A 26,540-nucleotide genomic window follows, 5' to 3' on the forward strand; every position below is an offset into this window, starting at 1 on the left:
AAGTTCATCTCGACTCGAGAACCCCGGCTGCTCTATCGAGCAAGGCGTTGAACTCCTTGATCTGGGAAAGCATGCCTCCTCCTGCACTCGACGTACAGGCCTTGTCTACGACCTGCGCAATGACCAGCTCCAAGTTTGCCAGCTCGGCCTCCCTCTTTGCTTTGATCGGTAGCTCCGGTGCCATTTCGCCTGCAGCGACTGCAGCTTCGATATCTCGCATCGTGCTGGAGGTATGAAGTACATACTATCTCGGTCAGTAGAGCCCGGCTGCCGTCCAAGCAAATATACTACTCACCGTAGCCTCCTTCGAGTCGTCCTCGTGCTTGATCCTCACCATGTCCATCCGTAGAGCTACTTGCTCCCTTTCTTTCCTGAGTCTTATGATCTCTTCTCGTAACGCGAGTCTCTCCTTCTGTGCATCTCGTACCCTCTTCTGTAGCGAATACTGGTGATTCACCTGGGTGATTTGGTTCATGAAGTCCACCTTGAGACTTCTCGAGTACGCTTCCAATGCACGGATCTTGATCCGAAACTCCTTCTTCTGCTTGGGGTCAGATGTGCGTTGGATACCGCGATGAAACTTTTCTATAGTTTTCGCAATTGTATCGTTGCAGACATTGGCAAACACTTCGATGCGGCTTATACCAGAGCGATTGGCATGGGGAATATCCAGATGGAGAGGATCTGGCTGCCCGTCGTCGCCGTCGCGTGGCTTGTGGTTGACCAGGCGCTGTATTGTAAGTTCAATGCCAACTTGGTCGCCGTCGTCTGCTTGGCTGTCTTGTCGCCTCCGAGCTTTGGGCTTCGTCTTTGGCTTGGCCTTTCTAGCTGCGCGCGAATCAGGTTTGGACTTGGCTTTGACACCTTGTGATTGCACGGCTGGGCTTGTTTTGGTACGACCTCTTTTTCGTGCTGGTGCAATGAATTCCAGTTCGTCTTCAGCGTCCTGTTGCTCGTCCACTGCTGGGCTTTTTGATCTTCGAGGTGGCGGACTTTGGCGGGACCTTTTGCGACCAGTAGCTCTGGCGGCCTGTGCGGTAACTTCTTCTATGACCTCCTCTTCTGCTTCAGGCTGAGTTTCGGGGCTTGCTTCTGCCGCGGCCTCGGACGCAATGCTAGGTTCCGAAGGCGCGACACTGGGATCTGATGGCGCTGGTTCCAAGTCCAGAAGATTCGTTGCACCGGGGTTTGTCACTTCTTCTGCCTGTCCATCCGGATTTTCTGCCACAGCAGACGACTCACGTTCCTCTTGGACAATGTTCGTCTCTGCATGGGCTTCTCTCACAGACTCGCCAAAACTGGGGGGCGATTTACTGCGGCTTTGCCTCAGTGTCTTTCTCACGATGCTTCTCTTCTCCCTAGCCACCAGAGGAGACGATGGCTCCGGCAGGCCATCATCGCTCCTCAGGGCTTCTCGCAGTCTCTCGTTTGTCGCGAGGGCACTGCTCGCCAACGCCAATAGGTCGCTCTCGTTTGTGGGACTTGCAACGTTATGGACATAGGAGACGCTGCGTGCTCGTAACTCGTACTCATGTAGTTCGACATTTTGTTGCTCCGTTACCCGCAAGGGCGCATCGACTACATTTGAGTCGCCATTCGCCTGCGATATTGATTCCCCCGACGTGTCGGGCACGCTATAAGGGTCTCTCGACCTCGCCGGTCTTGCTCTGTCATCTTGCGCTACGAGATGCGATGGCGGGCTTTCGGTTCTTCTGCGCTTACTCGGCGACTCTTCCCGCGTTGGCTGTGCTGGCGCGGGAGCTGGCGGTGTTGGTTCGGGATGTGGTGGTGTGAGTGCAGCTTCCGTCGGTGGCAGCGGGATGGCAAAATCGCCCAGGTCAAGATTGAATGATTCGTCCTCGATATTGACGCGTCTGTGACCAGGTAAGAAGTCTGCTTGGCGAGTTTGGGGGGAGCGAAACCGACCCTGCACCTCGGAGGCGATCGTTTAAGCGCTCTGCTCGAGCTTCGCGGCCTGTTTACATGCGTTACCGCTGTCGCGCGACAGGAATACCGAGTGATTACGACTCACCAGTAGCCATTGTATTAATGAGACTTGTTCATGGTTCCATAGCAGGTATTAAGGATTGTGTTTGTGGTGGTGTCAATGTGAGCAAAGCCATCGGCAGACGCGCCTTGTGACGCGTTTAGAGGTTCGCGGGGCATCACCCATGACACCGCCTCGCATCAAACAGAACGGCCTCCGAGAAAGGCCAGGTATTGCGCCACTATCAAATTCTGCGTGAGCATCTAGGTGGCGTGTTGCAATAAAAGATTTCTGCTGGCCTTGCCCTTAAATTGGTTATCTATACCAACACTATATACGACGCTATATTCTCATATAGCCCCAAGACTCCTCTCTAACCTAAGTCCTGAACATAGTACAAACCATTTCACAAACATATATGTTGCTCTGCGACGCGCTTACATATCCGGCTTAATCCATTTCATTTCTTCTTCATCGAAGACGTGACCGTGGTATTCCTTGTCCGTCAAGCCCTCTGCGGTATACTCGGACACCAGCATGTCTTTGTATTTGTAAGGTATCTTTGCTGGGACACCTTCGAATGTGGTTTCTAGTAGCGGGAAAATGTAGGTATCCTGTTCAATTAGTGGCAACTCAGATGCTCAAAAACTGAGACAACGTACTCGATACTCATGGTTATGCTTATCGTACAGTATGCCCTCGCCTTGCTCGTGGTCCGGGTCATATCTAGCGGCAGTAATGTCAATGTACAGTCCATTCGTGGTGTCGATCCAGCGCGCGTCAATAACGTTGAGCTCATCGTCACGTCCCCTGTATACGTGATGGGGGTTGACATCGAGGAGATACGTTCGCCCTTGACCTGTTCCACGCTGAACATAGTAGTACTCTGTACGGTTGTAATACGCCGCGAGGTAGTACATATCTGATTCTGTGACTTGGACATCAACGTCCAAATCCCAAGGCATGATCTACACAGTCAGTCATTCAACATGTCTAGGGGGTTTCAATGGCCGAACCTTCTTTCCCCACCACCATCCTAACAACGACCCGTGCATGAGCCATGACTGGATTTTGAGCTCGTTGCAAACATGGAGATATGTTTGAACTAGTAGTCTCAGTCCTTCTTGATGCTCGGGCTCGTCGATATCGGCTTTGTAGAAACGAAAATCACAGTGGTCGTTTAAGCGCGCCTCACCTACATAATCAGCATGGCCAATTTTCGCGGGGCAATAGAAAGCCAATGACCTACGAAAGTACTTTGGCTCAGGGGCATTTTCAGCCGTCGAACTCGGTGGCTTCGGGTTGAGGAACTCGGTAGCTTTGAGGAAAGGCGTTGCGGTAGCTGCTGTCGCACTCACCGCCAGGGTCAGAAACGTGCTGAAGCGCATGACGGTGGCATCCAGGAGTACGTAATTATGCGGCGTCGAGTCAATTGGTCTTGTCAAATGCTGTCGACTTAGGCAGGCCTCACATGCATCCCGGGTGACGCGTGGACCCTTTGACGTTGGTCGTAAGCCAATTCAACTGGTGGCTCGAGTGAGGCCTCACCGGGAAATAGTAATGATACTCCCGCTTCTAGATGTTCTCGCTCGGACTGGACGACCTGGGATATTATAAAGACAATGCCACTGACTTGATGATTAAGTGTGTAGAAGAAAATTGTTCAAACTGGTCTGACGTCTGGCCAAGGGTCCGTTCAAGATGACCGATTCCGTGCCTACCCTGTAGCTATCAAGATGTACTGATCTTACAACTGTGAACCAACTCGTCGATTCAACCAAGACGACATGCTGTGGGATTGACGTTAGCTAATGTATTTTTTTCCCTCTTTCTCTGAATATTTGAAAGATCTTTGCGATTCGCCAAGTAGCAATTTCCGCAATACCCCTCAGGGGTGGCCACAGCCATTGTAGTTTTAGTCCAACATGAACGTTTAAAGTCTACCTGCGTCAAGTTCTATGTACAGAACGTGACATCAGTATGCGAGCGTATCACAGTAAAAGAATATGCAGGACTATAGGCAATCGCATAATGAATAGGTACTGGAAAGAAGGCGAGTGCTATCCAGCGTGGCAACGGCTACTACCTGGTAGCATCCCCTGGAATTGCCACCTCCTTGCGCATAGGGAATTGCTTCGAGACAAGCAACTGCAAATGATCAATGTTTTCCCTTTATAAGACTCTATTCGAGGACTCGAATCCAGTGCTCATGCGTATGACTACCTACCAACCTCTCCATCTCGGCCATACATCGATAATCTCATCTTCCCTCCCTTCCAGCCGACTATCCACAATAAAGTACTTATCATAGCATGCACCGGCCACACATGAATGATTTGGCCAAATCCTCACTCTTTGTCCGTACCTTAGCTCAATTTCTTCCTCCGGAGGGCCTTTCCATCGCAAGATCCCATGCTCTTGGCTAACCTTACCCACCTGCCATCCGCCATGCACAGCTGGGAACGATTTCCCGGGCTCAGGGTTCCCCGTACGCCAAGGCGTCACGATTCCAAAGCCGTTGTAATGTTTTCCCTTTTCTGGGCCCATATCCGCGCAAGGTTCGCGTCCCAGCGCCAGGCAGCCACCGTTGATCATTGCCTCGGTAGTCTCGTTGGGCCCGCGGCGAGGATACAGTGATGAGACCTCAAACAGAACCGAGATCGCAATGTTGGAAACTGATAGCAGTGTTGTGTCGCGAGCGTGGGTGGCGAGTTGCTGCAAATCCAGCGTCGGATACACGCCTGCGTGGACTTCGAGCCGTAAGCCTTGCGCCGTGAGACGCTGCATATACTCGGAAACAAGCCCAGCCCGAGGGTCGGACGGGCTGTTCGAGTTTATGTCAGGATGCTGGAAGCTGGTCGACTGAGGTGTCGCGCCAACAGAAAGCGTCAGAGGCTGAGACGGCCGTCTCTTCCTGACAACGGCGGCCACAGCTTCCAGGGCTTTGAACTCCGCAGTGAGAAAGTCTAAAGCTTGCCAATCTTCGCGACATTCATAAGATTGCCCAGCGTGGGCATATATGCCATGGAAGACGCAGTGGCCCCGATCAGCGCTTGAGACGATAGCATCGACGAGGGATTCGCACTCTGGCGTACTGGGAATCACACCAGCGCGGTGATACCCTGCGTCGACTTTCATGAAGCATAGGGGCTTATGGCCCGACGTTTTGCGAATGACCTCTACCAGTGAGAGCTGCTCTGAGTGATCAATCATGAGCGCGAGGCCTTCCGGTCCAAGCTGGCTCGCGATGCTGGAAAGACGGTCGACAGCCGATGGGAATAAAGGGACTCCAAGAAGTACCTAGAAAGTCAGCGCACTCCTTTTCGGACAGCATTTTACTACCACATACGTTTACCTTGCGGCCCTTGCCCTGGTACTCTTTCAGAAGAGGTATGCTATTTTCGGCTTCAAGTACTGTAGAAACGACCAAGTTGACAGGCGTACTTGCATCGTCGCCAACTTGCAGCCTTGTTAGCTGAGTAGTCTATGGAAATTAGCCGCCTTCTGTTCAAGTACATCGGTGTGCCTCCATACCTTATGTGTTTTGATATGGGGACGCCATGACAGGGAGAGCCGATCAACAGCGTCCAGCATGCGTTGACAATTGACCTCTAGCTTCGACAGGTCGAGAATCACCGATGGAGTTGGTACATCGTGTAGCGTCTTGCCTAGATATTGCTCCTTGAGCTGTTCTTGAAGCATAGACGTGGCCATTTGTGAGAAAGAGGAGGGTCGATTGGGAAAGGGCGCAAATGTTGATGTCTGGTGGTACCTAGAGCTGTGCAAGACTTCACCTCGCTTTAATAAAAGCGAAAATCCCTGATCGAGAGGTCCACACGCTCGGGTGGATTCGTAGAAGATCGCGAATGACTGATGCGATGTGTTGGGAACTTGGTAGGACATGACTTCTCCCGCTTCGGGAGGAAATCCCGAGCTGAGTGCTTCTGGCCACCCTACACTTTCTATCTCATCGACACAGTCGCTGCTTCATCCCAAATGATGGTGGAACTACACGGCTGAGGGTAAGAGCGTGGTACGAAATGTTGAATTGGATAATATTATTTTTAGTCAAGGAAATGCCTGATGTCGCTTGAGCTGTTGATGAATCCCAGACGGAGATCCATTAGCATGAGTAGCGCCGTACCGATACGGTGGACAAGTACCTTACGCAAATGAGTACTTGATGCTTAAATCAAGCTTGGTACCTAGAGCTCTTCATGATTGAATAAACTACAGACATTTGAGCTGCAACTGCCATATAAGCATATCAGCGACCGTTACATCGGTCTATACTGCCGTTGTTGCAATTACGCCGAGCTAGCGGACAAAAACAAGTCCGGCTGACGGTGGCGCGAGCTTGGGGCGGCAACAGAAAGAAGATTCTGTTTTACGTAGTAATTAACTCAAAGCATGCAAACTTTTCTAAAATTCGCACGCAAATTCTAGTCTAGAAGGCAATTCATCTTGCTCATGAACGCCTGGAGTCTCGTGGAGTGCGTACCGCCGGTCCCCAGGAAGGCGCCCCACTTTCATGAAGTCAGCTTTTGCTGACTCAGCCAAAGTTATCCCATTCTCGGACCTTCATCCCTCAACGTGATGCAGTACCCATCCAACATCATCACCACAGATCACCCATCGCCTACCACGCGCGCGCGAGCACGTCGAAGAAGCGGCGCGACCCCACATCTTGATTGAAAAGCATGATATAAGTGCTCTACGACTATACGCGACCCGTTGCAGCCAGCGCGCGTTGCGCGTCTCGCACATTCGCATCGCCGCGATCATGGCTGGCTCACCCTCCTTCGAAGAGACCGACTGGGATGCTCAGGCTGTTGCGGACGATCAGGAGATCAAGCGCATTCTCGCAAACGCTGAGCAGGAGCCTGGTCAGGGCCTTGCCATCAACGACGACCCTTTCGACCAGACCAACAAGGCCGATGATGCGGAGGACTTTGAAGACATCAGTGATGACGACTTGCCGGACGAGGAGGAGGCTCCTGTCGGAGCTTCGTTTGAGCTGCCCGCACTGACAGACGATGGGGGGACGAGCAACGATGCCGACGATCTCTTTGGCGAAGGCCCTTCCTCGCCGATTGACCCTGTGTTGGGTGCCACCTCGCCGGGCGCTCAGGTTCACGACGCGGATGCTGGGGAGGACACGCAAGCAACAGATCACAATCTGAATTTCCAGAACCTCAATTTCGACCCGGAGCCGACCTTTGGAGCCGGCGGCAATCAAGACTTGACGATCCCCGAGGCAGTGGAGAGTGTGGAGGACTTGCTCAAAGCCGCCTGGCCCGCATACAAGAAAGGTCACATCTTGACCTGGAGCGAGCTTCTGCCACCGAAAGCTGCCGTCTGGAAGGGCAAGAAGCCAACCAAGAAGCCAAAACGCCTTGTCACCAGCAAGCTCACGCTTGAGCTGGCTCCCGATGACTCGGTCGCCTTTCGTGTCCCGGGAGGTCAGGCTACCGTGCCTAAAGCGAGGGAGGAGGATAATATCCCATACCTCGTTAAGTGCAACGAGGAGCTTGATGGACAGGCAGTGGACACTGTGCAATTCGATCTGGATCAAGAGTCCGACTCGGAGCCGATCATGGGGTTCACACTTCGCGACATTGAAATGGCATGTGAGGACTGGGGTGCGCAGATTGGTGAGGTGGAGCAGAAGTTCACCGAGTATCGAACGGCCGAAGAAGTAGCCGCCGCGCAGGCCTCGAAACGCGTCTCAGGGGAGCAGGAGGACGACGAATGGGATGCGGAGTTTCTAATGGATACGGACGCACCAGCGCAGCCCGTTCCGAAGAAGCGCAAGATCGCAACAGGACTGCCAGCGATTCCAAGGCACTCAGCCCCCTCCTTTGACAATTTCCAGGATGCGACGCGACGCGGAGCCAAGCGCGTCCATCTTGAAATATCCGATCCTCACCTCTTGCTCGAGACTACGGAGAGCCAGCGAAACGCTAAGCGACAACGACTTGACAAGTCAGACACTAAGAAACGTATGGCTAACGGCAAGATGGGTCGCGACATCACTTCCAGGTTCAACTTGTCGAATGACGAGGCGTACGACATGCTGAAGGAAAACCATCAGAACAAGGTGCGCGCCACGCTCGGTAACATTGCCGTGGAACACGGAATGCCGGCCCACAAGCTCAGCTGGCCATATTACAAGGTCAAGCTTCCTGGCACAGCCGACGAATACCACCGTCCTCGCTTGCGCTACAAGAAGTTCGCAGGGCACACCATCAAGTTCGACAAGCCTCTTGTTCACAAGCGCAAGAACATGCGTGGCAAGGCTCACGACGTGTTTCAGTCAACCAAGGATCTCAGTCTGAACGACAACTCAACAGCCGTCTTGTTCGAGTATTGTGAACCACGGCCAAGGGTGCTCAACAATTTCGCGATGGGTAGCAAGATTATCAACTATCATCGCCGCAAGGACACCAAAGATGACGAGTCTCTACCTAAACAAGAACTAGGAGAGTACAGATTCTTGCTACCAGAGGATCGCTCGCCGTTCTCCACATTTGGTACGGTTGACGCGGGAGAGACGGTGCCGACCTTGCACAACGAGATGTACCGAGCGCCTGTCTTCAAACACACGCCCAGGAGCACCGATTTCCTGATAATTCGCAGCTCGACCGGTGCCGAGGGGTCCAAGTGGTACATGCACAAGATTGACCACCTGCATGTTGTTGGCCAGCAGTTCCCGTCTGTGGAGGTGCCTGGCCCACACAGCCGCAGAGTCACAAACGCCTCCAAGAATCGGATGAAAATGTTGGCGTTTAGGATGATAAGGCACAGCAAAGTCGGGTATTTCCATCTGAGCGCGATGACGAAGCATATCGCGGATTCGACGGACGCGCAGAATCGACAGAAGCTCAAGGAATTCCTTCAGTACTACAAGTTGGAAGACAAGTCGCACCCCAAGGGTCATTGGACGCTTCGCAAAGGTGATGTCCTTCCCGACGAAAGCACAACGCGAGCCATGGTGAAGCCGGAAGATGTCTCCCTACTAGATAGTATGCAGTTGGGCATCAAAGAGCTTGTCGATGCCGGTTACGACCCTCGGAACGCCAATCTCGAAGAAGACGGTCAGGGAGCAGATGCCGACGGAGACGAGGACGACGACGAGGAGGGGAGCAAGGCACCTAAAGCAGGCGGTGCTAAAAAGGCAGCAGAAAAGCAGGAGGAGACGCTGGCCGACAAAATGGCCCCCTGGAAAACGACCAAGGCATTCCTCGATGCATGCGCCCAGAAGGCCATGCTCGCCCTGCATGGCCCTGGCGACCCAACCGGCCACGGCCTGGGCTTCAGTTTCATCCGGACCAGTATGAAGGGTGGCTACATTGAGGCCGTCCAGGGACCCATGGCTACGTCGGCCGACGCTATGGAGCGCGAAAAGCGTGCCAACGGTGGCCATGCTTACAATGTGAAGAAGCAGCAGGCCTTGTACGAAGAAGGCATTCGTAAAATCTGGGGAGAACAGAAGCGCACACTGTCCGATGGCCAGGAACATGACGACAGCGACATTCAGCAGACGACAGACGAGGATGACCGATTCAATGCGAACGCGGCTGCTACTCCGGCGCAATTCGACGAAGGCGTGAGCCAGCTGAGCGGATACGACCCGAACCAAACCAAGAAGGCGTTGCGAATCACCCGAGTCATCGAGTTGCCTGATGGCACCGAAGAAACCCGCACCGAGATTGTCTATGACCCAGTTGTCGCATCTCAGTACACGAGACGAAGAGATGAGCGAGACATGGAACTTCAAGAGTACGTTGCCAAACTCGTTCGTTATGAAACCGTCACAGCGCAACCCCCACGGATATGGCGCAAGTTGCGCGTACCCGATCGCAGCTGGCACAAAGCCAAGTATCTCTACAAGCAGTTCATCCGCAGGAGGCGTCCCCATGGGCCTGGCTCCGTCGGAGTGAACGTAGACCCAGTTGGACTCGAGTATAGAGCACCGGCTTACGCGTATCTATGTGCAGCATCTACAGTTCCAAGCCTACGGGTAATGCCGACGCAGACCGTACTAGCAAACTTAGGTAAGTCCAGAGCCCTCTGCAGGTGCGCGCCACACTCTAATCGTGATCTTGCAGAATTCGACAGGAACTCGACCGCCTCGAGAAGAATCAAGCCCGTCGCAAAGCCCGAGAGCAACAGAAAGAGCTGCTCCACAACAAGAATGCAAATGGGCCTGCCGGCTCTCCAGGCGCTACCGGAGGAGGAGCATCGGTCGATAAGGTCCCGACCGGCACCACCCGCAAGTGTGCCAATTGTGGGCAAGTTGGCCACATCAAGACAAACAAGAAGTATGCCTTCACCCTCCCCCATTGTTACCCCTTCCCCCAGAGAGCCCTTTGACTGGTGGTCCATCCCGCCCGAGCAAGCATTCACTGGGAAGAAAAAAAGGACCACAGTGCTGTGTGCCTCGATCCTCACTGCGGCAAAGCAGCAGAAAAAGCGGGCCGTCGATCTGAAGAAAGCTGAGGAGCGCGAAGCTGTCGAGGAGCGGAATAGACTTCTTGAGGCAAAAAGGCAGCGCCCCGAGGCGGAAAAACGCGCCGAGAGGTTGCAGAAGAGGCGAGAGCGTTGGCGGGCCAAGAGAGCAGTCCAGGGACCGAGCAAGGCTCTGACTCCTCGGCAACCAAAGCATCCCCAATCACCAAAACCACCAAAAGCCCCCAAGCCAAAAACCAAGAGCCAAGTTGCGGAGCGAGAGCGCGCAGACCTTGAATCGTACAAGGCGCAACTGGCACTCCAGCACGGGGACGACAGGCCCACCAAGAGTCGCTTTTTCCAGTGAAATCGGACACGTCACCTCTCGTCACTCCGTCACATCATAACCATCCAAATCTGTCACAAGATCATTTTGCTAACTGCTCATTTTGAAGGTTATGTCCTCTGCTCAACGGCACGATGAGCACCGACAATGGTGCGGCCGAGCATGGCGGCTTTGGCACATATGCCGCGCCAACTGGCCCATCCGGATCCCCTTGAAAGCCGCGACAGGCACTGTATATAATCACGGACGAGGTGGCTGCAGAAAACACGGAAATGGAATGGTTTTGGGAAGGGATTTTGACAGGCATTGCTAGGCGTTAGGGGGTTTCTGCAGACCAAATTCGGTTCGGCCATAGTTCACCGCCAGAGAGGGGTTGACCATAGCGTTATGAAGGTGGTCCACATCAATGCAAGCACCACATATTATCTATGCGTGGCCTAGTTTGTACTCACCTTGGTCTGACCCATTGTCCATGGCTGGTTCATCGGTCTTCCGTCATCGACATTCAATGTTGGGCTAAATATAGTTACACGGGCCGGGGTTGGGGTTGGGGTTGGGGGGGAGGGGGCCACGTGCCAAAGTGGGGCTGTGAAACCCGGGCGTGCTTGGGTGGGCCCTGGCCGAGCAGGCAGCGTGGGGGACCGGACGGGAAGGGCTTCTGTCGATGACTCGATGCCGTTGGTAGTTGTCTAGGAGGTGATCATGATTGCATTACATGTCAGGCATGCAGCGGAAGTGTGTATTCGTTTGTTGGATACGATAATGGAGGTGAGAGGTATCAAAAACACCCTCTCGCGCAAAAAAAAAAAAAAACAGGATGTTCGAGCAGCCAGTTTGTCGGGTATTTAGAAACTATAAACTACTACGGGCCGTGATGGTGTAGGAGGAGCGGATGGCCAAGAATATCCGTAATGATGGCGAGACCACGAGAAAGACCAGCCAGCATGACGAATCTGCAGCCCTGCGCTGACTTGGTGCTACTACACCCATTCCATGAATTTGCGACATGAGCGCGTCGGCGCTTGGGTCTGCCAATGACGGCACACAATCCAGAAAGTATGTGGCTGAGTGCATGTACCTCCACACGGAAAGTGGTGTGTGAGATGTTGCCAAAATCCAGAATCTCACAGGTCTTGAGGCACGACCTCTCGTTGCTGTGATCGGCGTTGGTTATGTCGGCACACAGCTCGTCAGCAACTTCTCAAGGAACTGGGACGTCCTCGGCTTCGACCTTTCAAAATTCACGTACAAGCTCTGGAGTCTGATGCAGAATTTGCTGCGAATCCTCGCGTGGAATTTACCAGTTCACATGAGCACCTAGCCAACGCGACACACTACCTCATATCGATTCCACCTCTTCTGCTGGCCGACAAGACTATTGATGTTTCGTACCTCAAAGATGCTCTTGAGACGACTTTCAAATGTGCTGGACCTGGTGCTACCGTTATTATTGAGAGCTCTGTTGCCGTTGATTTGGAGGGAGAGCTCATCGAACCACCTGCGACGGCTCGTGGCTGCTTCGCTAGAACGTTCCTTGAGGTGAGTTGTCTTAGACGGTCTCGGCGATAACACGTGGAACCCTCGCACTGACACCCTTCACAGAGAGTGAATCCTGGCCGGACAGAACCACTCCCCCACCCCCCCGGCGCGCGACTTATTCCCATGGTCATCTCTGGACTGGACGATGTCTGCCCTGGATCGCTCGCGGCAATTGCCCGATCCTACTTCGAAGAGCTGGTGCCTCTATCAAGCCCCGAAGTAGCCGAGTCTACTAAACTCTACGAGAATTGTCAGCGCATGATTAACATTGCGTATGCCAATGAGATGGAGGATGCATGCCGCAGCCTTGGGGTCGATCCATATGAAGTCTACAGCGCCGCTGCCTCCAAGCCGTTTGGCTACATGGTCTACAAGGCAGGAATTGGCGTGGGCGGTCATTGAATTCATTTCAGTCCACGGTACCCTTTTTTCAGGATGCGAGATGCCCCTCTTGCGGCGCGCTGCCGAAACGATGGACAACAGTCCTTCCTCCGTTGCGAGAAAATACGCAGCTTACCTAAAGCAGGAACCCAGAAGCAGTGAGAGACGAGCAAGGGTTCTTGTGGTAGGCATGGGTGTCAAGAAAGGGCAGAGCACTCTGAGCTACTCACCAGGGCTTCAGTTGGCTAGGGAACTCGAGAAGAGCGGACATGCCGAAGTTTGGTTTGCGGATCCACTAGTCGAGCAAAAGTCCATTCCCCTTATTCAGAAGCTAAGCGAGTGGGATGGTTGGTGATTGAAGGAGTTTGGTCTCATTGTGGTTGCCATGCGCCAGGTCGGAATCGATTGTGAGTTACTGGAAGGGCTGGAGAGTGGCCACGTCGAATGACGGTGTCCTTCACAGTAGAGTATGTTTCAGTGATATAGGAAGCGTTCCAGTTCAATAAATATCCATACTCCCTTTGCCATTGACTTTCCATGCCTCGGAAATGCTAAAGGCGTCAACGTTGGATGAAGCCCTCACTCGGTGCTGCTGGACTAGGCCTTGCTGTAAGCCTTGGACGACGTTGATAGTCGGCCTTTCCACTCTCTACCAGCATTTGCTGGTCGAAATTTTTTCACCTTATGTTCAGTAGATGAAAATCCTCAGAGCCCCTCTACATCGGTCAAGCCATCACTTGCGGAGGGCGAGCAGACAAGATTGCCTCGGTCGTATCAGTTGATCACCCCCGCTCCAACGTCGTTCTCCTCTCCGGATGTTCCAACCTAGAACGTATTCCTAATCCACAGTATGAAACAGTCGCCTTGGCTTCACTTTTCGGAATTGAGAGAGAGCAGTTGATGTCAACCTCGTCGAAGCCTCGGTTCAGAAAATCATGTAATGCGATTGGCTGGCCTTAGCATGGGTTCGGGAAAGGGGTTGCACACTAATACGCAGTAGACCAATCCACCGTAGCGAACATGAACGTCTGGAACAACGACGCAACGATGCTGCCAACGAGAGCCGACGAGCCTGCATCAGCTTATAGACGTATGTCTGGCCTGGAGAGAAACTGCCGTTCTTGTGACCCCGCTCGGCATATTTCGTGGGGATGCATTCACTCGCGAAAATGTCCAGACTGAGCAGCGGAGGAGCATTGTTCTACTGGCTGTATTTGGAGCTCACTGACGAAATACCATGGCATAAAACCACACATTGAGTGGTACAATGTAACGAGGATGTGGGAAACATATAAAGCCCCCCGGAAGCCCTCAATATCACGTAGGGACAGAACCTTCCCAACACAACATCTTGAGGCCATCTATACATAACCAAGCGAAAAGTCAAAGACTGCCACCATGCACGCCGCAAACATTCTGAAAGTCGCTCTTGCCCTGGGCCAACTGGTGTCGGCTCAAGACGCAGAGTGCCCAGAGGTTCCTGAAACTGGCATAGAGATTGGCGAGCCAGTGCCCATGAACCCAGGCGACATCCCCCCCGGCTGTTCTGACTTTGAAGTTCTCGTTGGTGGGTGGCATGGCAACGGAGGCGAACACTCTGCTGACCGCGTGCAGCTCGTGGCACGAGCGAGCCGAACTTTGCCGATGGTGGGAAATTCGGCGTCATTGTCGGAGACCCCGTCGTCAGCAACTTGACAGAAGTCCTACCTGGTTCCCGCGGCTACCCAGTCCAGGTGAGTGGCCCCGTTCTGATCTCTCTTAGTGCATCATCGGATTAGGATCCTGAACGAACACAGTACCCGGCAAGCTCTAGCGTCATCATTGGCGGCATTCGAGGCCGCAGAGATGTCGTGAATCGCATCGTCAGCCAGGCCGAAGCCTGCCCCGGTCAGACATTCGCCCTCGTCGGATACTCCCAAGGTGCGACGATCATGCATAGAGCTGCGGATGACATCCCAGAGGCACTCTACGATCGTATTGTTGCGCTTGCCATGTTCGGAGACCCGTACTTGAGATACTCGTCTGGGAACGATTTCCCTGCGCCACTGCAGGAGAAGCTGTTGCAAAATTGTGCCGAGGGCGATGCTGTAGGCTTCTTGTTACCCTGGCATGTCTTGGCCGCCGCTGACAATTCCACAACAGACCTGTGACCAGGGGAGCTGTGTCTTCTGGCACTTGACGTACGTTAGGCCGGCTTGGATTGACCGCACTGTCGACTTCCTCGCGGCGGCATTCCAGGGAAATCCCCTTCCACCGTCGACCACGATCGGCCTCCCGGGCGCTCCTCAGGCCACTGCTCTGCCCTGATGAAATCGGGAGACTGGCCCCGTCGGAGTGCAATGCAGATAGTCGCGAGCGGTGTCCGGCACATGCAAGCTAGAATGCCAAAGCACAGGTTTTTGGGCCTTTTCACTCTGCAAGTTGCTAGTGCAAGCAAGTAGTATGGCGTGCGATACCGGAAGCAATTTCGCTGTGGACCTTTTCGCAATCGATTGAGTTGTTGTTTGAGACGCTTCCAATCCTCCGTGTACATTGGACCTTTTGTCTACGAGAAAAGTTCGCAGCTCAACCAATAACTAAGCTGGGAGCTATTCGTCTCATTTCATGGCGACAGTCAAACAAAGCTCAACTCGCAAGTTGCCTCGGCTCCTGTCCGCTCCTGGCAACGGCGCCAAGCCTGAACCCGGCCGCATACCAGACCTGCACGCACATTCCCTTCCTTCATGTACTGTACTCCGTATGTATCCGTAAGGCCAGCCAATTTGCGCATGGCTCCCGAATTTCCGAGCCAATGAATGGACGGCACCCCTTGCATTGCCCTGCCCAACCGGGCGATTCTTGCGGATTCCCCATAACAATTGAACCTGGCCTTTCTGGTCTTATCCAGAGTCGCCTGGACCGACGCATGGCTAATTGCAAGGATTCATGGACCGTCGACGGGTACTATGGGCAGCTCAACGGAACGCCGAGGCCCAGGCTTGGGACATGTCGTTTCTTATAAGTACAAAGGTGCGGAATCCCTAGCCAAAAGCACAGCGCTCTGTGTATGAACCAGACCCACAGCACGTCAATCATTATGAGACTCTGGACTCTAATCGCCCTTGTTGGGCATCTCCTGATAGCCTGCAACGCGTTGCCTGCAGGCGCAGACTCGTTCGATCTCGGCTTTGAGCACACTCGAAACTACGAAAAGATCGGGTGTAACACATACCACTACCTCCTTTCGAAGCCGTCCGGTACGCCGAAGGGTACGGTTGTGCTACTGCATGGCTTTCCTGACTTGTCATTTGGTTGGCGATACCAGATCCCCTACTTGACCTCCATTGGGTATCAGGTCGTTGCTCCCGACATGCTTGGGTATGGCCGAACCAACGCGCCTCTGAGCCTGCGCAAGTACTCGCTACGGAGCATGTCTGATGATCTCGTGGAGTTGATTCAGCGTGTTGCCCCCAACGAGCAGGTCATCCTAGGCGGTCACGATTGGGGTGGTGCCATGGTCTACCGCGTCGCTCTCTGGCATCCAGACGTTTTCAAGGGGATCTTCAGCGTCTGCACACCATACTTCCCGCCCGTCACGGAATATGTCGACCTGGAGGATCAGATCGAGGCCGGGATCACGCCCACCTTTGGGTACCAACTGCAACTGCGCAAGCCGTCGACCGACCTCCGACTGCGAGGCGCGACCAAGATCCGGCAGATGCTCACGGCGCTCTATGGCGGTCGAACACCCGACGGTGAAATGGGATTTGACTCCTATACCGGGCTCATCTGGGACAACCTGCCGGATCTTGGGCCTTCGCCATTGGTGCCAGGACAACTCATGGACTACTACGTGAGCGAATACCTCAAGAACACGGTCCGTGGTCCCCTCAACTGGTATCGGACAGCAAAGATCAACTTCTACGAAGAACTTCCCTTGACGCAGCCTGGGAAATCCAACTTCACCATGCCGGGTTTGTACATTGGGGCGACCCAGGATACGGCACTGCCACCGGAGATGTCGGTCGGTATGGAGGAGTACTTTGAACAAGGCCTCACTCGGGGCGAAGTGGTGTCGTCGCATTGGGCTCTGTGGCAAGCTGCGCAGAACGTGAGCCAGATCATCGGTGACTGGGCATCGACTCTCCCATAGAAGAAAGTTGGCGCTCCCTTGCCTGAGGAGATGCTATCACATTCGCGCTGTGCTGTACCGAGACCCGAACGGCGAAAATTCACATCTCGTACGCGACCCGTCATTTCATTCCGACCCCCCAGGCGCGTCAGGCGTGGCGCAAGACGAAACAGGTCCGAGTACGCATTAGCCTAATCATGTAATTGCGCCTGCAGAATAATTAGTACATCTGTCATTATCATTCTGGCTTCTTCAAAGTTTACACCATCAGCCTGTCGAGTCGTTGTCTCTGCTTGGCCAGGTCTCGCCGACGAAGCTCGCGCTGGGGAAATGGCCTTGATCGCAGAGGATTCCATTTCAACACCTGTGACTCTGTTCCTTGCTCTAAACGTTCACCGTGTGCATTACTGGTGCAGGTTCCCGTCCGCTGGATCATGCACCGACCTGCATGCCGAGGGACTTGGGGTTTTGTGGCTGCATGGTGCGTTCTTCCTTGCTCGAATCAGGGGCCGCAACCGAACAGCAGGCTAACGAATCCTCCGCAACACTTGCCCCATCCATCCCGCCTTGCGAAAGTACATTAAGGATGCGGAGGTCGCCACGCGACAGACCGAGGCGCACCGGTCCAGTCGTCCATTCTGAATTCATATGAACCCATGTATCAGTGAATGTATGCGTTGCCAGCTTTGCAGTTCCTTCGCACATCCCACGTTCCACGTATACGAGTCGACAGTATGAAGGACTCTGCAGGTGCAGACACGCCAAGTCGCGGCCATGAGCTACTGCTCGTGCAACTCGTTTTTGTCTCACTTGCGGGAGCGGCGACGCTTGTACGGGCCTATGTCAAGGTCTTCCTGGTTGGCCGTGTAACGTCCGACGACTATCTAATCTTTGCGGCCATGGTGAGACCATCCAATCTCTTCAGTGCCATGCGCAGGAGTAAGCGGCTAATCTTCAAGGCTAGGGGGCCTATGCTGCCTATGCCGCAGTCGCCATAGACGGAGTCGTCAACGGAGCGACCGGCCAGGACGTCTCCCAGGACTACACGCCCAACCAAGCAGCCAAGTCTCTATTAGGTTGGTATCTGTGCGAGGCACTGTATGCCCCAATCACCCTCGCCATACGGGCATCTGTTTGCATCGTCCTCTTGCGGATAACGACAAAGAAGCCCTACCGGGTCATCATATGGGTCAACGTTGGGGTCATAGCAGTAGTATCCATTGCCTTCGCCTTCGTCATGGCATTCCAGTGCAGCCCTCCGTCCTATTTCTGGAAACAGGTGTTCGGGGCGGAAGGATCCTGCATCGACAAGAGGATCGTCATGATATCGGTATACGTGCACAGCGTCTTCTCCGCTGTGTCGGACTGGTGCCTGGGCCTGTTGCCCATTGCCATCCTTTGGGGTGTTCAGATCAACATGAGAACAAAGGTCATCGTCGCCGTCCTATTGAGTCTAGGCATGATGTGAGTATGGGGGTGTTTCAAGTTATACTACGTACACTAACGGACTCTGTAGAGCTGGGGTTGTGTTGATCGTCCGCATGCCTTATGTAACCACACTTCAGCCCTCGCGTGAGTTTCTCTACGCTTCCATGTAAGTACTGCCGGGCATTCTTCCCGAACACGTCGGGACTTGCTGACGCCTTGAAACAGTGATGTAGCAATCTGGTCTGTCATGGAGCCCGCCCTAGGAATCATTGCCGCCTGCATAGCGACTTACCGCCCCCTGTTCAAGCAATGGGGCTTCGGATGGGGATCTACCAGAAGATCAGCAGCGACGGCAAGCCACGGTTACGGTCGCAGTCAACGCCGTACCGGCCATTGGGAGCTGCACAGTCAGACCGACTTGAACCGCCCGCCCGTGCCAGAATACCGCACAGCATACACTGAGAGTGTCATCTCAGGCGAAGCAGCCAGCCCTGGAGCAAAGACTGGAAAAACGACAGAGGTTACGGTCACATCAGAGCCGGTCGTTGCGCAACATGATAGTGGGAAAGTCTTTCACGAGCAAGATGTTCCCCGTTTATAATTATATCACTTGCATGCTATTGCCTATTCATAGACCCGCCCTGCCATTTTGAACGGATGATGATCTTGACTACTAACGCAGGATTCCAAAAGAAAAGAAAAAGCAGAGGCGAGGCTTAAAAAACATACAACAGCCGGTATTCGCTGGTCGTCACCGGCCCCAATACTAATCGGCCCCTCAGCGGCTTGACTCTGGGAGAGCGGACGGGGGGGGGGGGTCCCGTATTTTCCACTGGGTATGGCCGTATGTAACAGGGATGCGTCCAGTCTAGTACAACCATGGCGCGTCACGGCCGAGCTCAAGAAGGAGGTGAATGAGAGGAAGCAGAATACTACTTGATGCGTGTAGATTCAAAGTCATCAAAGCACGGACACGAGGCCACCCTGTGCCGCCTGCTCGCTTCCACCGTGTCCACCCAGGGGAGCATCTGTTGAAGCGTGAGGCGGCGGAGACCCGACCTGGTGCTTCTCCATCACCCTGACCGCACAGAGCAGCGTCGCGTCGACTTGATCTTTTTCAAATGCGGCCGTCAGGACATCGAGGTGCATCTGAGAGTTGCCAAACGTGCGTACAGATATGGCGTGGCCGTCAAGGCAGTAGAGAGACACATCCGACATGTTCCCTCCCACGAAAGGAAAGGTGGCAGACCCTGCCGTCTCTGCTGCCATTCCGGGCATCTCCTGTCAATATCCAGCGACGGCGATGGCCCAGCCGAATCAGCTTGCAAGGTCCTTCACGACCCTCTGGCTCTGCAATTAGCTGAGCCGCAGCAGCGTCTAACGGGACGAGCCAGGCAGAAGCTAGAGGGTCACGCTGGTTGTTGTTGCATAGGCAGGCTTTCATCAACCTCAGCAGCTTGGCCGCTTCATGGATCTGGCTGGTCGACAAGCCCCAAGAGGCCATCAGAGCACCCAGCACCACCAACAGGAACGGGGAAAAGGTCATCCTGCTGGATGTGGCGTCCATTCTGGCCTGAAGCGAGGACGGGAGCGCCGTAGTATCGCAAGTGGGCCAAGGAAAGTGACCAGTGAACACCCTTGAACGCATCTGAATCAGAGCTCTGCAGTCCGATGGTCAGAGCGCCGCCGGGTGCGATAAGGTCGTCCCCGAGACGGAGCTCCTGAGTTGAGGAGCCAAGGACGATGAGGTCTGGATAAAGGTGCCACGAGGATAGCGCGAGCAAGACAGCGCCGTCCTGTGCGCTATAGGGATGGCCCTGGACGAGTTTGTCGACGGTCATCAGGGCCGTGACCCAGGTCTTGCAGACGTTCTCGTACACCATGGACTGACTGCCGACCGGTAGGCTCAGCTGGTTCAGCAGCTTGACGAGGTTCTTCTGATGGCTCGCAACGGCGCGGGATCCGTCCGCGGCGCGGAGCCACGCGCGAGCGTTGGCGTCCCACTCCGCAAGCTGCTCTTTGGTGACGGTGAGCTAGGCGGCGACAACGTCCTTGATGGGCACGGAATGCTCCCCTCCCTCTACCTCTTCAACGTGGACCAGGGTCTTCTTGCGCTCCGCGACCAGCTCCTCCCAGATGGAGACCGCCTCGGCAGGAGTCCACACTCTGGCCAGCATGCAGGCGAGGAGGTGAATGGCCACGGCGCTGGGGCCAGACGTGGCCGCCGCCCAGATGCTGGTGCCGTCGAGGCCTACGAAGCGCTGGAAGGGCCCGTGGTCCTTGCTGCCGGGCGGGCTGGTCCCCGGCGACGTGGAGATCTCCGAAGCCCGCGTGCCGTACGCGTGGACGAGGCTGGGGGTGCTCGGGCAGAGCTTTATCCAGCCACATACAGCCGGCCCAGCTGAACAGCCTGAGAGACCGTACCCTTACGTCTTGGTTGCACGGCCCGCGCCGCTAGGAATTCGGAAGTAGTCTAGGCCTCCATGGTTCATGTTGGTTGGCGGACAATCTCCAGCTTCAGCTAGGCTGACTAGCTGGCTCTTTCCCGTCCTTTCTCGTCTGTCTTTCGTCATTGGCTGTTGCTTTAGCCTTCTTGGTGCAGTCAGAATACCATTCTCTCAAGTCGCAGCTGAAGGAGATATGGGCGCCATACATCAACTCGCCGTGATTGAGCAGCGGCTGCAGCTAATTGCTCGCACCGCAACGCGAGAGTTCGAACGGAGCTTAACCCCCGATAAGAGCTTTGACGGGGCTGTCCTTCTCAAATCGTCAGGAACCCGTGATCAAGTAGAGGCTTGACTGATGGCTGCAGCAAGACCGAAATTGAGCTTCTGAAGAATCCGGAGGGTGAGGATGAAGAAAGCAACTCCTTTCTCACCACAACAACCGGCGTCGAAATCGTCTGCAACACGTGCTACAGAAAGGGCACCCAAGAGATATCGATCCGGGACAATGTCGCAGACCTCCGCGTTCTCCCTCGCTCTGTTAAACGCACCAATTTCGGGGAGACGGCCAATTTGTGTTTCTCCTTGGCATTTTGATTGTCCGTGCTCGAATGTCAAAAGTTAAATATGGATCCTGACCCTAACCTCCGCTACTCCAAGGTATAGCGACTAGTCGGAGCGCCGGCTCTGCTCACATGGCTAAGGCGAGGGTGGAGGAAAGACGCTCCATCCAAGCAACCCACGCGGTCAGAGTCGCAGCTACACAATAGGCTGACGAATCTTTGGCGGAATGTGTAACGGCACTCTTCGTATCACTCCAGCTACCGATGGTATTGACCTTTGTTTCGATGATTCATCCTCATCCCTTGGATTCTCATCTCACAGCGTATGTTGAAGCATGCCATTAACGGTTCTTCATCCTCGCGTACCCCGTGCTCCTACGATTCGGAGATCACCTATCCAGCCCACAAGGTATAAGACTCTAATTACAAGTTAAGTCATCTGGTCACTCCCACCACCTCCTCAGCACCCGCGGCATTGTCTGGCCACGACCGTCAAATTCTTTCCAGAGGTTTGGTGAGTTCCTGGCGTCAATGTCAACGTGGGGGATTGCGCTGGAACTTGCACCGCGGTGTGCGCGTGTCCCACGACCGCGCCTTCCTCCTTTCCGTGTTTGTCTACCACCATGTCCTGCGGGTGGTCCATGACCATGGTGTGAGCCGGCGGAGCGTGTGCGGCTTCACACCCTGCTGGAGTCACCGTGACATGTACCGTCTCGGTGACTGGATGGGGGTTCTCCGCTGTCACCGTAACGTGCTTGACAACGGGCTCATGAACTGTCTCCACGACAGTGACAGGCTTCTCAACCACAGAGGTCTCCACAACGGTGACAGGCTTTTCGACGGTTGTGGTGACAAGCTTCTCCTGGACTTTCGTTTCGACCACATTCTTGACCTTGGTCTTAGTCTCTGTCGCTGTCACATGTTCAACTTGCGGGGGCGCAGTGACGTGAATGGTCTCGGTGGCGTGGATAGTCTCGGTGACGTGGACCGTTTGTGGTTCTTCCGTGACATGAACAGTCTCGACCTCGTGGACAGTCTCCGGTGGCAGGGTAACATGCACCGTCTCGACCTCGTGGACGGTCTCCGGTGGCTGGGTAACGTGCACCGTCTCGACCTCGTGTACCGTCTCCGGTGGCTGGGTAACGTGTACCGTCTCCGTCTTGTGAACAGTCTCTGCTGGCTGGGTAACATGCACCGTCTCGACCTCGTGTACCGTCTCCGGTGGCTGGGTAACGTGTACCGTCTCCGTCTTGTGAACAATCTCTGGTGGCAGGGTGACGTGCACCGTTTCTGTCTTGTGAACAGTCACTTGTTGAGGTTCCGCCGGATGCGCTGTTGTGACCGAGACAGGGGAAGCATTCACGACGTTGCCGAGGGCGACGAAAAAGGCCAATCTTTGGAGCCGCATTTTCAGCCTCCTTCTAGGTTTCGTTCTCGAGGCGTTCTGTATTTTTCAAAAAGAAAAAAAGATTGTACCGAATTTCCGTGGATATTGCAGGCGTTTGGAAAGTGAAATGTCGTATGGCTAATGTGAGACGATGCCAGCTCGCCTTGTGAGAATTGAATGAAGAACAAAAGAATGACTAATGATGCTCAGAAATGAATGGTGATGATTCGGTATAAGGGAAGAAGAACTCGAGAAGCCGCCCTAGATGATATGGCCATTTCAAGGTTTTTGCTTGACGTGCGATTCTAGGCTGTTGCAAGGGGGCGTTGTGAACGTTGTCATCCTTGCACGCGGTGAGACACTTCTCTTACGGGAATCCACGGCTTGGCCCCTTGCCGACCTCGTCTTTCGCTGCTAGAAACCGGCTATGGCAAGGCCCCTTGTCTGTGTCGAGGCAATCAGCTCAGACAAAGTCACGGGAATTGCGGTGTAGAACGCTAGATACGAGGACTCGCCGAGGGGCTTGATTGAAGCTGTCAGATCAGAATAATGCATCACGCCTATCCAACATTCCATGGCCGAATGCCAATGAGGGTCCGACAGTCGACTCAGGACTGCGTAGCCCCACTATATCAGTCAATCCTCGGTGGCTATTTCCCCATCCGAGGTGCTATAAGGTTAGTTCGAAGCTTAAAGTACAGAGGTTGACAGTGGGTTTGCACACCGTGCCAGGTGACTCTTGGATTAGGCCAGGCTATGTTGGGAACGTGTCGTGACGCTGCCTCAAGGGTGAGTGTTGTGCGTATCCGCCCTCGATAGCCGAAATAGCGGTAAGGGGATTTCGGACGATCTTGGAAATAGTCTTTTAGCTAAAGCTAGCGGCATACATGCTTTCGTCCATTCCCGCGAGGTGGCAAGAGGCTAGAAAGATGTGATGAAAGCAGATCAATAGCCGGATAAGGCTAGGCTGAAGCGGGTGGCCGGACAGTGTTTTCAAACTGATTGCCGACAACTGTCCGTATTTCCCACATCTGCGACACGTGTTGCACGGAGCCTCGCCCCCGTCACTCTGTCTTTGACCATGGCAGGGTCCGGCTGCGGCCGCGCCCGGTGTCCAGTCCCTTACAATAGCCTGCAGGGGATCTGTTACGAGTCACAGCCCAGTGCGACCTGAGACGCGCCTCTGCTGCAGGTTGACGGTGAGCAAACGCATTAAGCTAGTCTAGATCTACTATTCCATTCGAATCCTCTCTCTCCATATAATTTAGCTCCCGCACCCAAACAATTCTCTCCCAGGTCGCATGACGGCTACTACAGAACTCCCACTCGCTCCTCGCTCCGAAGAGACGCTCACGATTAAAGTGCTCACGATTATATCCCTTGATACTCATTTTATCCAAGCTCCCCTCGCAGAGATATAGGAAATGATTCAAAAAAAGTTATAAAGCCTTATCCGCCTCCTTCCCAAGGGATATTTTATTATCTAGTCTATGTCGTCGCTATCCTCCGTTACCTCGTATCCGGTCGTAGCGACCTTGATCTAGTACTCCTACGTAGTCTTACTTTTGTTCCCGGGGGCTATATTTAATAACACCCCTTAGCTCAGTGCTTGCGCGAGGCGATAGATCGATTCCCTACTGAGGTAAATAAAGATCCTACCGCGGGCGTTCTGTTCCTATTGTGTGGGAGTTTGGAGTGGCCCTCGGAATTTTTCGCTTTTCAGTATGCGCACATGGCTATCAGTCGTTTACACTCATCGTGCCATAGTCTTTCATAAGAAGCCTTACGCTCCATTACCTTAGTCAATCAACGTTTCCCCTCTTTACTTGAATTCTATTACTTTCGTACTTTGACCTACAACCACAACCCAGGCTGCGGGCCTGGCGCCCCTGCAGACCCGTCGAATCATTTGCTCAGTGCCACATCCTTCAATCGATCTCGAGAGCGTAGATGCGCTTCCTTTTTGTTGTTCATGAAGCCGTGGCGGCAGCCCTTGTGATGACCTCCACGCCCGACGATGCGGTTGTCGTTGGCAATCGACCGTTACACATGGCAGCCACACCCGTCGGCATCACCCATCTTCCTATCGGGTAGGCAGAGCCTAGCGGCCCTGCTCCGTTTCCTGCTGCGTTGCCGTTCCCCCCAACACAATAATCTTCAGACTACCACCAGGTAGTAAAGGGGTGGGGAACAGGAGACAAATCGAAATGAGGGCCGAAGAATGTCGAGTCCGGAAGAATTGCTTCCCATAAATGGAAGTCACGGGGTCCAAAATATGATCCCAAGGCGCAGAGAACAAGAACCAGATGGAACCCCGTATTTTCCACTGGGTAGTGTAAGAATTTCCCCATCTTACATAGCACTCCAGGCTAGAGGCAGTCACCGTTAAGGTTTGGTACTTGACATCTTGCGCGTGGAGCAAACGCTCCGCTATAGGGTATAGGGTAACCGCATCGCACAGGGCGGGCCGCGGGAGCGCGTTCCACGAGGATCTTGTACTTGAAAAGCGTGCCGACTCGGACTGTCGGGCCTCCTGATGTGGTGCCTTTTGTCCTAGATCCCTTTTCCCATGCTCCTCCCATGCCGCACCCGGACGTAGGGCGCCATGTAGGGAAATGCAGCAGCGACCTCGGCGCCGACGGTCCAGTTGTCGAGGTTGCGCACGTGCGCCTCAAAAATGGGGTTGAGGGCGGCGCGCTGGCCTTCATGGTCGCCCGACTCGGACTCGACGACGGCTCCCGAGTCCGCATAGGGCCAGTTGACCGAGAGGCTTCGGGCCGTGGCGGCGCGGTAGGCCTCGAAGCGGTCGGGGGACCAGTCGCGGAGGCGGATAATGTCGTCGCGCGCCGTCGGGAAGAGGACGAGGTCGACCCAGGCCGGGTGCGGGACGGCGCGCTGGAGCGACGTCGGCCGCATAAAGGCGGGCATGCGGTCGTACGTGTCCCTCGAGAGACAGACGAGCCAGCGGACGAGGTGGGAAAGGCAGTACACCATGCCGAGGCGCTCGACGAGCGGCTGAAGCGGGCTGCCGTGGAGATGGGCGGAGGCGGCGCTGGACAGGGGCTGGCCCGAGTCGGGCACCGAGGGCCCGTCCGCCTCCGCGTCCTCGGGGTGCTCGAGCAGGGCCGAGACGTTGGGGAACTGGGACGCCGCGGAGAGCTCGGCCGAATGGTGGATCGACAGCCTGCCGCGCCAGGTCTCGATGGTGCCCGTGATGAAGCGGTCCAAACGGTTCGTGGGCGGCATGTGCCTGATGGGCACGGCCCAGTCGGCGTCGGGGGGCAGGTTCACGTCCAGGCCTGTGTCCAGGTCTGTGTCCAGGCCCAGGTTCATGTCCAGACCCATGTCCATGTTCATGTCCAGCAAGTGGAACATGTCGCCTTGGTGCGTCATGTCGAGCGTGATGCCGGGGCCGAGCTCAAGGGGCATGTTCATGCTGGCGAGTCCGACCATGTCCGGGCCTGGCAGTCGCTGTCGTGGCGTGTCCCGTTCCAGGTCCGCGATCCGCTCCTCGGCTTCGGCCAGCTTCCGCTGGAGACTGGCGATCTGCTTCTCGAGGTGCCTCGTGTGCGCCTTGCGCTTGGCTCGGAGGTGCCGCTGGTTGTCCCGGTCGATGGCGCGTTTCCGCGCGACCTGCTCGGGCGTCATGTTGGATACCCGTCGGCACTGGGCGGCCGCGTCCTCGGCGTCCTCGGCTTGCATCATGTGGCGGGCGCTGGGCGTGCAGGTCCGTTTGTGTGTCATGTTAGGGCCACGGACAGAGGCTTCGATGGGGACAACCGGATGTATATACTCGACCCGACCGACTGACTGCTGGGACGGCGGGGACCCCGGATTTCGTGACTCGTGCCGTGCGGGGGTTATGGGCTAACGATTAGAGTACGCGCTAGAGTCTAGACTAGC

At 54.7% G+C, this 26,540-nt stretch overlaps 9 protein-coding genes across 9 annotated transcripts; 5 read left to right on the forward strand and 4 right to left on the reverse strand.

Moving 5' to 3' along the window:
• Nucleotides 1-4: 4 nt before the first annotated feature.
• On the reverse strand, nucleotides 5-5,701 carry J7T54_006714 (D-serine dehydratase-like protein; the record flags this gene model as incomplete). The annotated part of the gene is made up of 8 exons (XM_051503169.1): nucleotides 5-244; nucleotides 296-1,874; nucleotides 2,429-2,601; nucleotides 2,650-2,955; nucleotides 4,415-5,287; nucleotides 5,343-5,365; nucleotides 5,432-5,462; nucleotides 5,522-5,701. 8 exons carry the CDS (start codon nucleotides 5,699-5,701, stop codon nucleotides 5-7), a joined length of 3,405 nt encoding a protein of 1,134 aa, XP_051365524.1.
• Nucleotides 5,702-6,770: 1,069 nt separating this feature from the next.
• On the forward strand, nucleotides 6,771-10,805 carry J7T54_006715 (putative transcription initiation factor-like protein; the record flags this gene model as incomplete). The annotated part of the gene is made up of 3 exons (XM_051503170.1): nucleotides 6,771-9,769; nucleotides 10,099-10,266; nucleotides 10,352-10,805. 3 exons carry the CDS (start codon nucleotides 6,771-6,773, stop codon nucleotides 10,803-10,805), a joined length of 3,621 nt encoding a protein of 1,206 aa, XP_051365525.1.
• Nucleotides 10,806-11,818: 1,013 nt separating this feature from the next.
• Nucleotides 11,819-12,725, forward strand: J7T54_006716 (uncharacterized protein; the record flags this gene model as incomplete). Its single annotated transcript, XM_051503171.1, has 4 exons — nucleotides 11,819-11,840; nucleotides 11,915-12,029; nucleotides 12,089-12,323; nucleotides 12,387-12,725. 4 exons carry the CDS (start codon nucleotides 11,819-11,821, stop codon nucleotides 12,723-12,725), a joined length of 711 nt encoding a protein of 236 aa, XP_051365526.1.
• A 1,377-nt stretch (nucleotides 12,726-14,102) lies between these two features.
• Nucleotides 14,103-15,011, forward strand: J7T54_006717 (cutinase-like protein; the record flags this gene model as incomplete). Its single annotated transcript, XM_051503172.1, has 4 exons — nucleotides 14,103-14,271; nucleotides 14,319-14,437; nucleotides 14,501-14,791; nucleotides 14,847-15,011. 4 exons carry the CDS (start codon nucleotides 14,103-14,105, stop codon nucleotides 15,009-15,011), a joined length of 744 nt encoding a protein of 247 aa, XP_051365527.1.
• Nucleotides 15,012-15,780: 769 nt separating this feature from the next.
• On the forward strand, nucleotides 15,781-16,836 carry J7T54_006718 (uncharacterized protein; the record flags this gene model as incomplete). Its single annotated transcript, XM_051503173.1, has 1 exon — nucleotides 15,781-16,836. One exon carries the CDS (start codon nucleotides 15,781-15,783, stop codon nucleotides 16,834-16,836), a length of 1,056 nt encoding a protein of 351 aa, XP_051365528.1.
• Nucleotides 16,837-17,549: 713 nt separating this feature from the next.
• J7T54_006719 (uncharacterized protein) lies at nucleotides 17,550-18,844 on the forward strand (the record flags this gene model as incomplete). Its single annotated transcript, XM_051503176.1, has 4 exons — nucleotides 17,550-17,717; nucleotides 17,780-18,279; nucleotides 18,332-18,409; nucleotides 18,469-18,844. The coding sequence occupies 4 exons, from the start codon at nucleotides 17,550-17,552 to the stop codon at nucleotides 18,842-18,844; spliced, it is 1,122 nt and encodes a 373-aa protein (XP_051365529.1).
• Nucleotides 18,845-19,203: 359 nt separating this feature from the next.
• Nucleotides 19,204-19,521, reverse strand: J7T54_006720 (uncharacterized protein; the record flags this gene model as incomplete). Its single annotated transcript, XM_051503177.1, has 1 exon — nucleotides 19,204-19,521. One exon carries the CDS (start codon nucleotides 19,519-19,521, stop codon nucleotides 19,204-19,206), a length of 318 nt encoding a protein of 105 aa, XP_051365530.1.
• A 188-nt stretch (nucleotides 19,522-19,709) lies between these two features.
• J7T54_006721 (uncharacterized protein) lies at nucleotides 19,710-22,658 on the reverse strand (the record flags this gene model as incomplete). The annotated part of the gene is made up of 3 exons (XM_051503178.1): nucleotides 19,710-20,276; nucleotides 20,328-20,615; nucleotides 21,948-22,658. 3 exons carry the CDS (start codon nucleotides 22,656-22,658, stop codon nucleotides 19,710-19,712), a joined length of 1,566 nt encoding a protein of 521 aa, XP_051365531.1.
• A 2,532-nt stretch (nucleotides 22,659-25,190) lies between these two features.
• Nucleotides 25,191-26,342, reverse strand: J7T54_006722 (uncharacterized protein; the record flags this gene model as incomplete). The annotated part of the gene is made up of 1 exon (XM_051503179.1): nucleotides 25,191-26,342. The coding sequence occupies one exon, from the start codon at nucleotides 26,340-26,342 to the stop codon at nucleotides 25,191-25,193; it is 1,152 nt and encodes a 383-aa protein (XP_051365532.1).
• Nucleotides 26,343-26,540: the final 198 nt, after the last annotated feature.

Source organism: Emericellopsis cladophorae (genome assembly GCF_022114955.1).
Source record: "Emericellopsis cladophorae strain MUM 19.33 chromosome Unknown NODE_4_length_1054762_cov_117_872525, whole genome shotgun sequence".
In the NCBI taxonomy this organism is placed as follows: Eukaryota; Fungi; Ascomycota; class Sordariomycetes; order Hypocreales; family Bionectriaceae; genus Emericellopsis; species Emericellopsis cladophorae.